The 10,535-nt window shown below is 47.6% G+C and overlaps 1 protein-coding gene across 1 annotated transcript in view; it reads right to left on the reverse strand.

The window, feature by feature from the left end:
• Positions 1-4,392, reverse strand: part of cyp1a (cytochrome P450, family 1, subfamily A) — a 4,533-nt gene extending 141 nt beyond the window's left edge. Inside the window, exons 1-7 of the mRNA XM_030377296.1 lie at positions 4,211-4,392; positions 2,861-3,721; positions 2,513-2,639; positions 2,314-2,403; positions 1,814-1,937; positions 1,356-1,442; positions 1-1,114 (exon numbers count right to left, since the gene is read on the reverse strand). The exon at positions 1-1,114 is cut by the window's left edge and continues 141 nt beyond it. Of these exons, the coding sequence (XP_030233156.1) occupies positions 823-1,114; positions 1,356-1,442; positions 1,814-1,937; positions 2,314-2,403; positions 2,513-2,639; positions 2,861-3,700 (1,560 nt within the window). The 5' untranslated portion in view covers positions 3,701-3,721; positions 4,211-4,392 and the 3' untranslated portion in view covers positions 1-822. The remainder of the gene's footprint in view (positions 1,115-1,355; positions 1,443-1,813; positions 1,938-2,313; positions 2,404-2,512; positions 2,640-2,860; positions 3,722-4,210) is intronic.
• Between the last annotated feature and the right edge of the window lie 6,143 nt (positions 4,393-10,535).

A 10,535-nucleotide genomic window follows, 5' to 3' on the forward strand; every position in this document is an offset into this window, starting at 1 on the left:
ATTCTGTTAAATCATTTGACAAATTAATAAAATGATTTCATGTTGGATATATATATAGACAAAGGACCAAAAAATATTTGATACACACTCAAAATCACATTTTGGGATACAAAGACAGCTTCAGTGTAATATGTAAGATACAAAAATAGCTTAAAAGTCGGGAAAAAAAAACAATTGCTATAAAGCAAGTTTCTGTTCAGCAGTTTAGTTAATAGTTCTGTGATCACCTGGAAAGGACTTTGAGGTTAATGAACTGATGATGACGACGACAAGGATGGAAGCAGATATTAGGCCTTTAAACCCAAAGCACAACAAGATCAAAGCAGGAGACTCAGCCAATGTTGTCCAACTGCTATGATTGAGGGGTTGTCTCCTCAGTCCTAGAGAACAGGATATTCGCCTCTGGGAAAGGGTTGAGAGCCATCATCCAAGACGGTCTGACCTACAGCAGATCAGCTTTGAGAGCCAAAGTTGCAACCAGTCCCCCAGAAAAGAGGGACGTACTTTAGGGGGAAAGTAACAACCAACATTGTACAAAATAAATTACTTCTCAAATGACAAAAAAACATAACTTTGCAAGTCCAAAACCTCGGGGCTCTGCCGGCCGAAGGCCTCCAGAGATTATCCCTCCATCGCCGTCGCCTCAGCAGGACAACTTTAGAGAGCAGAGCCTTGACCTCTCGGAGAAAGACTGGCATGAATCGGAGGTCAAGAAGGCTGACTCCAGGCTCCACCTATACAGACAACACAGCCTCGTACGCGGAGGCTGCGGATATAGCAGACAGTACGTGTACGGTGTCTATAGCTAGCGGGGCGCGGGCTTCACTCCGTGCTCCGCAGCGTGGCGCGCAGGTGGCAGCGTTTGTGCTTCATGGTGAGGCCGTACTCAGGCGTCATGTCCAGCGGCTCGCCCGGCACCGCGTGGAAGGTCAGCCTCTGCACCAGGATGGCCAGGAAGAGGAAGACCTCGTTGCGCGCCACCATCTCGCCGATGCAGCGCCTCTTGCCCATGCCGAAGAGCATCACCTTCTCCCCCGCCAGCTTGTTCAGCTCCGAGCCGTCGGCGCTCAGGAAGCGGTCGGGGTTGAAGGTGGACGGTTCCTTCCACAGCTCCCTGAGGGAAGGAAGACAGGCAGAGCGGTCAGCCAATCAGGGAACACACTGGTAGTACAGTAGTCAGAGGCGGCCAATCAGGGAACACACTGGTAGTACAGCAGTCAGAGGCGGCCGATCAGGGAACACACTCGTAATACAGCAGTCAAAGCTGGCCAATCAGGGAACACACTCGTTGTACAGTTAGAGGGGTTGCTTGTGTGCGTCAGCTTGATGCCATTGGGCGCAAGCTTTGTACTTACGGGTCGTGGTTGATCTGCCACTGGTTGATGAAGACGCAGGTGTCTTTGGGGATGAAGTAGCCATCGAGAGACGTGTCTTTTGTGGCGCTGAAACCAAAAAGAAAGCGTTTCAAAGTCGGCTCCTGTTTATTATGCGAGTTATGCGAGTTTTTATCTCTATGTACACTATCTGGTGTAGTCTGCCAGTGCGGCCTTCTGGGTAGGTAGACATAATATAAAGTGAGGGGTGGGGGATCCATTTCCTGGACAGCTGAAGGGACTAAGCCTTGTCACCAACAGAGCCCTGCTCAGGGGCTCTGCTATGGGTGCCACTCAAAGCCCATCATAGGGTGATAACCCGGCCAAGGTTTAGGCTTTGATACCGGCGCGCCCTTTAATGTATGCGGTCCCAGTGGTGTGAGGCCCTTCAGATGAAAGCACCTGTGCATCAGCACATATGGAGTTATTCATAGGCTCACCAGTGAGGGATGGTGAAGGGCAGGAAGGAGGAGTGACGGAAGATTTCAAAAATAAAAGCCTCCAGGACGGGTAGGTTGTTTCTGTCGGCGAGCACGGGGGACCGGCTCAGGCCCACCTTGTCCTCTGATGGGAGACAACACGGCAGGCTGTTACTTTACTAGGGACTACACTATCACATTTTGCACATGATATATCAATCATATTTAAGCAGAGCCCCCAAACAGTTTAATTAAATGAGTTTAAATGATCAATAGATTAGCTTCTCAATAGATGATGCTACTTTAATTTGCTGTAATGTCGAGTAATCCACTAGCTTATCAAACATATCTAACATTATATCTACCAATACTTTGTTCTACTTGTAAGTTATTTGCTGGGATTTCTTAACATAAATAGTTTATACAAACTGCAGTCAAATTAATTATAATCTCAATGAAAAAATGAATGGCTGAGGTAGAGGCTAAGGTAGAATCTGAGGAGAAAGTGAACCGAGACTCACTGATCTCCTGGTGAAGCCTCTCCTGCATCTCGGGGTGGGCCACCAGGTACATGACGGACCAGGACAGTGCCGTGCTCACCGTGTCGAAGCCTGGGAGAGCAAACAGCTGTTAGGAAACACCTCGCCCTGCGTGCTGTGTCCGCTCGCCAGCTGTTGCGTCACGCCGGTTCACAGACGAAGAAACACGGCCGAAACTCACCGGCTCCGAACAGATCGTTGACAATGCCCACGACCTTCTCGTCGGACATCTGGATGTTGGAGTTCTCATCCAGCTTCCTGTCCTCACAGTGGTCGATCAGGGAGTCGGTGATGTCCCGGATGTTGTCCTGTCGGAGAGCAAAGTGACCCGCAAAGATTAAGTACAACTCAATCAGGTGCATAGCACAAACAATGGCAGACATGACGGCATTCGGGTCCGTGCTCGACCCTTCAGTCTGTTCAGGTCAGATGATGATGAGGTGCTTTTAAATGAGTGTTGTTTTGTTGGGTCTTTTCGGTCAAACGAGACAGGACAGAAGTGTATCGTGTTTCCAACAGCGCTGCCTACCTTGTCATAAGTGTTGTAGTGGTCGGTGACGATCTTCTGCACAAAGGTCACGAAGCGTTCGTTGATGGCCATGAACCTCTTCATGGTGGCGTTGGGGAGGAAGCGCAGCAGCGGGATGAAGTCGGCCAGGTTGCCGCTGCCCACAACCTTCCCGAACTCGTCCGAGAGGTTGACCAGGCTCACCAGCTCCTGGTCCTCGTGGCCGTAGCGCCGGCCGAAGCACATGCCGCAGATCACGTTGGCCACGGACACCACGATGTGGCGGAAGGGGTCGAAGCTGCCATCGGCTACCATGACGCTGGACAGCTGCTTGATGAGGTAGTCGCCCTCCTTGCAGACGTGCTCCTCCAGCATGCAGGAGTACTCCGGCGTGGTGCCCTCCAGCGTGGAGAAGGAGCGCAGGGCGCTCATGGCCAGCTTGCGGCGGGCGCGCCATACGCCAGCCTGGTCGGTGCTGAAGGCCAGGCTCTTGCCTTCGTTGATGAACTGGAAGCTGTAGAGGTCCGGGCGGCCGGCGAAGTCGTCGCCCTGCTTGATGAGCGCCTGCCGCACCGTCTCGTGGCCGCTGAGCACCACCACCGGACGCATCCCGATCTGGATCTGGAAGATGTCCCCGTAGCGCTGGGCCATGGCCGTGAGGCTCAGGTAGGGCCGGTCGCCCAGCTCCAGGGCGTTCCCGATGATGGGGAGGGGCTTGGGGCCCGGGAGCCGGCGGAGCCCCTCCGGGACGTCGGTGTGGAGGAACTTCATGAGCATGTAGATCAGACACACGGTGATCATGGCAACCAGGGTCTCAGACACAGACACCGAGCCAATCAGGGGGAGGATCATGAGAGCCATGGTGACGCTCCTGTTACCAACCTGGAGAACCAATGAGAGAACATTAATAATGTTAATAATAACAATAATATTTATAATAATAATTATAATAATTATAATAATAAAAAAAATAATGATAAAAATAATAATGGTGAAAGAGATGGAGGAGAGCCCGAAGCCTGTATTTAAACACATACATCTTGAACCTGGAGCATAACATGTGGGGATTTGTTTAGAAGATTAAAAGAGCGTCGTTGGCCAATGCAATGGTTGTCTACTTCTATGAAGCAAGAATGCATTTAATAACTGTTCTGGAACAATGCAAACCGTGCAATGTTTCGCCACACCTTAGCAACTTATAATAATATGAATAAACTCTGCAAATGACAGCAAGTTAAGTTTTGAAATGGAAGCAACTGCAATGATGCAAAAACTTCAAAGAAGCTCATTGCATAACAAAGTCATAATGTGTTTTAAAAGTATGATAGAAATTCTTAAACTTGCATTTCAATAAGTGTAAAGCCACCTTACCTAGCTGCACAGCAAACGAGATCCCTTGAACAAAGTGGAGGAGTCGATATTGAGGTGAGGTGTTTGTTATTGTCCGTCTTGGAGGCTCTTTCTCTCTCTCCAAACTAGAGAATGGGCACGAGCTTTATAGTGCGCTGCACAGATTCATTGGTTGTTGTTCATGACGTAATCTATCGCTCTCTAGCTCTCGTGTGCTCTGCCTCTCTCGTCTCTCTCTGTCTCTCCCTCTGTGTGTGCGTGAGTGTGCGTATGCGTGTGTGTGTGTGTGTGTGTGTGTGTGTGTGTGTGTGTGTGTGTGTGTGTGTGTGTGTGTGTGTGTGTGTGTGTGTGCGTGTGCGTGCGTGTGCGTGCGTGTGCGTGCGTGTGTGTGCGTGTGTGTGTGTGTGTGTGTGTGTGTGTGTGTGTGTGTGTGTGTGTGTGTGTCTCTCTCTCTCTGTCTCTCTCTCTCTCTGCTAGAAGTGGCGGCATTTTGAAAGAGAAGAGATTCCGAAGCGGAGAAATCAATTCAGTTTAGTTTGACTACTTCAACTGTAGATATATTTGAAAGATAAAATACCTGCGTTTGGGCAAACTATTTTGTAATTAGCCCAATTCATTGATGAGATAAAAACTACGTTTTGTTTATTATTAAAGATATGGAGTTTAATTAGGTCTCTTACCAATAAATAATTTCCATGCGGGCTGTAGAGTAGGCGATAGTTAGGGTGAGTGTCCTAATTAATGAAATATTTGAAAAGATAATAATGACCTCATCATTGGCCTTTGTGATGCATTATTTTAGCATTTTATTTTTCATTGAGTTGTAAATGTGAAGTGAAAAGTAGGATTTGAAAGATGATTCCATTAAACGTCCCTATCCGTGAGCATAACCTCCGGACAACGGGTCCGAGAGACTTTACTCCCGGTTCCTCAACAGTTTGGTGCACAGCAGCGAAGTTCACACGCGACCGCGGCCGCTCTTGTGCAAACTGGTGAACGCATCGCGTGCTTCACCTGAGAGGAGTTAAAGATTGACCAGTAGCGTGAGAGCGGAGCACGCTGATCAAGCCATAGTCTCTCTCTCTCTCTCTCTCTCTCTCTCTCTCTCTCTCTCTCTCTCTCTCTCTCTCTCTCTCTCTCTCTCTCTCTCTCTCTCTCTCTCTCTCTCTCTCTCTCTCTCTCTCTCTCTCTCTCTCTCTCTCTCTCTCTTTCCCTCTCTCTCACTCTGTCTCCCCCCCCCACTGTGGGATGCTGTGGGTCGGGGGAAAGCTGTGTCAGCACGTCGCAGGCAACATGAGTTCAATGCCATATTTATTTGGTGAAATGTTGTAAGTTATGGCTTTATAACTATACATATATATATCTATATATATACTATATATATATATATATATATATATATATATATATATATATATATGATATATGTAACTTTATAACTGTACGATCTTTGCAGAATTAAACGGCCTATACTTTGTTTTTTGGGATCTGATCAACTTAGAGGACAAGTCTGATTAATGTCCTGTTTTGCATGTTAAGGGCCAATTCATTTTTTATCAGATGTTTTATATTTTTTATGTAGTATACAAGGTGAGACTGCTTGTTTTGGCACCAACATTTCTGAGCGTTTCATTCAATGTAAATAACGTAATAATTATTAAATTAACATTCTGAAAAAAAAACGTATTTTTCTCTTTTCTTTAAGTTTCTTGTTAACTCCATTGTCCTCACAGTGGAACACTTTAATGAGAAGGAAGCCTGAACATAATCAGGTTATTAAGAAACGTACCGTCACAATAAAAAGTTATGCAGTAGGCCTATATTATAGGAAAAACAACAATAGCATTCAAACATGACGATGATAAATAAATATAAATATAATTAAATAGATATATATATATATACATATTTAACACTTACAAAAAGATTAACTAATACGCACCATATTGATCACGTATTAAACCCACTGCGTCGAGTGTGTGGACTTAGTGTGATTAAACATTGACTTCTATGTTTACGTTAACATGCGTTCAACATGTATAACGGCCGGATTGACTCCAATGTCCAACATTTTAACATGTGTTTAACATGTAAAAAAGTGAATTGACTCGTATGTTTAACATGTTGGGCAGCGGTAAGTGAATTCAAAATTCAAGTCGATGATGTTTGGTGCTGACAGCTCGTCTGCTTCAAACATATTTTATAATGTTTGGGAATCGTATCGATGACAAATTAAAACCAATACGAAATATATTTACTTTAGATACGACTCTGCCAAAAGTTTGTAGCATAGAAAAAAAACAAAAAACATTTTTGTTAGGATACAGCAAATAAAGAAAAGCTTCAGGACGGAGGACACATCTTTAAAAAACCTCCGCAGGTCTGTCATCACAACAGACGAACACAGATAAATGCGCAAATATATAGCCTACGTATACGTATTATAGAGACACAATTTGGCCCACATCTTGCAATGAAATATTATAGATGAATATGTTTATCAATGTGTCCAGGCCTATCGGTTTTCTGTTTCATAATGTTAAACAACTGTCTGGACAAGGAATGAACTCAAACCCTTTCATGTTTAAACCTTGAATGTTCCATTCGTTCCAGGAAAGAGCATTAAAGTATTATTATCTAAAGTATTATAAAACAGCCTCAATGAATGAATAAACGACCAGCAGTCTATGTGTTTAGTGCGCACTGGGACCTGATGATCAGCCAATAGGATTCCCACCCCGCCGTCTCGTGCCTGCGCCTCGCCCCGTGGCGGCGCGCCTGTGGTGCTGCAGTTCGCGTGAGAAAGCGGAGCTCCCGCGCGGTGGGCTGGGGGGCGGGGGGGGCTCGGTCTTCGGGGCAATCCTAAATCTGCTTGGTCAGTCACGCGAAGGCAGCAGCAGCAGCAGCCTCTGGAAAAGACACAAGCGTCTTAGCGTCAGAACAAAGAGAGCGGGACTGCAGACTTTTTTTTTTTTCTTCCCTGGGCACAGAGGTGCACATATTTGCGCGCTATAGCTTCTCTAAAGGCGAGGATCTTGGGCTTTGGAGTCATGCAATCCGCCACTCAGGCTTCAGACATGCAAACCGGTCAGCCAGAGTCTACTGCCTCCGAAAGCCCCGCACAGAGGCAGCCAGTGCGCAGACAAAGCGTGTGCAGGCTTATTCCACAAGTTAGATCAATAAACACAAATGTGACACAGTTCAAACGGGTTCCTGAATGAACACTGACGGCGCTGAGGCCTGCAGCTCAGTGATGACACGCGTTCACCCATCAAACCAATTCATTTTAAACGCATCGGTACTTTTTACGCGTAAAAAGTAAAAGGTAAAAAAGGTTTCAGTCGGCCTTGGTCTATTGCGTAAAAAGTACCGAACCGTCATGTTTTATCTGTGAAATGGAGGGCACAGTCTCTCCAGTACTGCCTTCATTATAAATTCAACGCAACAAGTTACTAAACCATCGCGAGGAAAGGGTCCTATGTTGACTCTACATGATATACATATAAGGATATCCCTCCAAGTTTGACGTGCTGTTTCATGGATCACAATGTAGACATCCGTCAGCTATAGAAAGGTTAATATATACGAATCTGAACAAGTTGGCTGCCTGGTAAATGTGGTCAGGTATGTCTGCCTGTTCTGGGGGAGATCACTCGACTGTTCAGAACCTTCTCATCCACGTAGGTCCTCCCCAGTCTCCAACGCGGCTGGTGAGCAGAGCAGGCAGTGGCGCTGTGGGCTGTGTGTGTGTTTGATAACTCGAGGTGGCTCAAATCATTCCACCTATTCCTCACTGCCTGAGTGCCTTTTAGCAGGAGAGCAATAGGTGAAAAACCCTGTTTGGCCCACAGCCATAAAGAGGGAGGAGATGAAAGAGCTAACGACTGAAGGTTGTCACGCATGCACCGCAGCAGGTGTGCACAGGTATCTCTGTGGTGTGTGTGTTTGCACAGATGTGTGTGTGTGTGGGTGTGGGTGGTGTGTATGTGTGTGTGTGTGTGTGGGGGGGGGGGGGGGGGTGTCTGTGTGAATGTGTGTCTATGTCTCTGTGTGTCTGTGTTTATGTCTGTGTCTCAGTTCGTGCCTCTGTGTGTGTATGTCTGTGTCTCAGTTTGGGTTTGTGTGTCTCTGTGGGTCTGTGTGTGTCTCTTTCAAGTCATGTCTATGTGGAGGAAGATGGGAGCTTGAGAATAGAGCTAGTTTTTAAGCTCAGAATACAAGTCCAAGAAGTTCGGAGTTGATAAATTGTAATGATTCCTCCTCTTCCACATAAAGAAAAGTATTTCAAATCCATTTTTTTTTCACAACTTGCAGATAAGCCATGAAAACGAAACAACAATTCCAGGGTTTACTTATTCAAAAATCAAAATTCAACACAAAAAAAGACACAAAAAGTGTCCACAATTCTCTCAATCAGAGGAAGTAAATAGAACACAGATCTGGCTGTTGTTTGGCCTGTGACCGTCCAGTGTGCCTGGACAGCCATCGCTGGCTCACACACACACACACACACACACACACACACACACACACACACACACACACACACACACACACACACACACACAGACACACACACACTCACACACACACACGCACACACACACACACACACACACACACACACACACACACACACACACACACACACACACACTCACTCACTCACTCACACGCACACACACCTCTGAACATTGCAGAGGACATAGTTGGTACATAACAAATCCACAGGGAGTTTTCGGTGACCCAACGTCTACATCCGTCTTGTTTCTCAAACAAAATAGACAAAAGTTGAGTAGAACGGGGAGGAGGCTGGGAGTTGGGGGCCCTCTGAGGACGTGGTGCTGGGGCTCGGTGCACATGGTGCTGGGAGCTGGGTGCTGGGTGCTAGGTCCTGGGTCCTGGGTGCCCTCTGAGGACATGTGGCTGAGCTTGCGTGCGCCCCGGTTGGTCCGAGCTTAGCAGGATTACGTTGGAGTACAGATCATGACACCTCCCTGGGATGGGACTGCGTCCTGAGGTGAACTCGTTCTTCATGGAGCAGAAAGACGCACAGACAGACGCGCTGATGACCAGCGTGAGTGTGTCGGGGTATTCCTCAAAAGGAGACCTAATTTTATTAGAACCAATGACCAAACAAGCCGGGACGTCATCTTCAGCCTCTCCTATCGATTCAAACCTGAGTTTTAAGTTTGCTCCGGCCCCAACGTGATGCTTTCATATCACACAACATGCTGGTGGCCTCTGGCAGGACGTTAGAATTAGATCAATGACAGGTTCGGCTCAAGAACCAGGAGACAATCGATAGATAAAGAGGGCCACCGCAAAAGGGTCAACGCTATCTCCCTGTCACACGCTATCACATACACACGCACACACCGACGCAATCACACGACACACGCACACACACACACACACACACACACACACACACACACACACACACACACACACACACACACACACACACACACACACAACCCCACACTCCCACAAAATATCATTGAGCAACACGCTGCCTTTGTATCCCTTTTCCCGACAACATGCTTCTGTAGTTCACTCCCACCCAAGGGGGGGGGGGGGGGGGGAGGGGGGGGGCAATTGTATCACCTTCCTCCCCTGACCGCGCGTGAACACGAGATTAGTAACTGAGCTATCAGTGCCCCCCTTAACCCCCACCCCCACCCCCTGCCCGCCCCTCGCGAGCCAATGTTCGCGCAGCGCTGCAATAACAAAGTTGCGTGCGATTGTGGAATTATCTCGCTCATCCATCTTTCTGTCACCTCTCTCTCTTTGTGCACGAAGGCGACAGACTCACGACTTCGTAAGTCGGCGTCGCGAGAGCGCGCACGCAATCACCTGAACCGTGCACACTTTGCGTGCGGTGTGTTTGTTAAGAGCAGATATGAATAATAAGCTTGACACACACTAAAGCCATGATGCGTGAAGCGCATTAACCTTCTGCTCCCCCGCCCCGCAGACTCCTGTTCCCCGCCCGCTGCGAGCCAATGGGAGCCGCCACTGCCCATTCACGGGTTAATCATTGGGTCGCAGCCCCATAGCGTGCAGACTGTGTTTGGTCAGCCCTTGCCAGGGGTGACGAGGCTGTGTACAGAGAGAGGCGGGAGATAGGCGGCTGCAGGTCGAACGGGGGGTCACTTTCTATCAAAACAATCACCGGCCGTTTCACGAGGCACGCAACAACGGGTCTGACTGGAGGAAGTCCTGCAGGACGGACACGCGTTGCTGTTTTTGAGGGTCAACGTAATCTTTTAAAGCACACGTGACCGAGTCAACGGACTAAACTCAAAGCATGAAATATTGCGTGTGGCTCTTTACAATTGTT

The sequence above is a fragment of the Gadus morhua genome, chromosome 14, assembly GCF_902167405.1.
Source record: "Gadus morhua chromosome 14, gadMor3.0, whole genome shotgun sequence".
NCBI lineage: Eukaryota > Metazoa > Chordata > Actinopteri > Gadiformes > Gadidae > Gadus > Gadus morhua.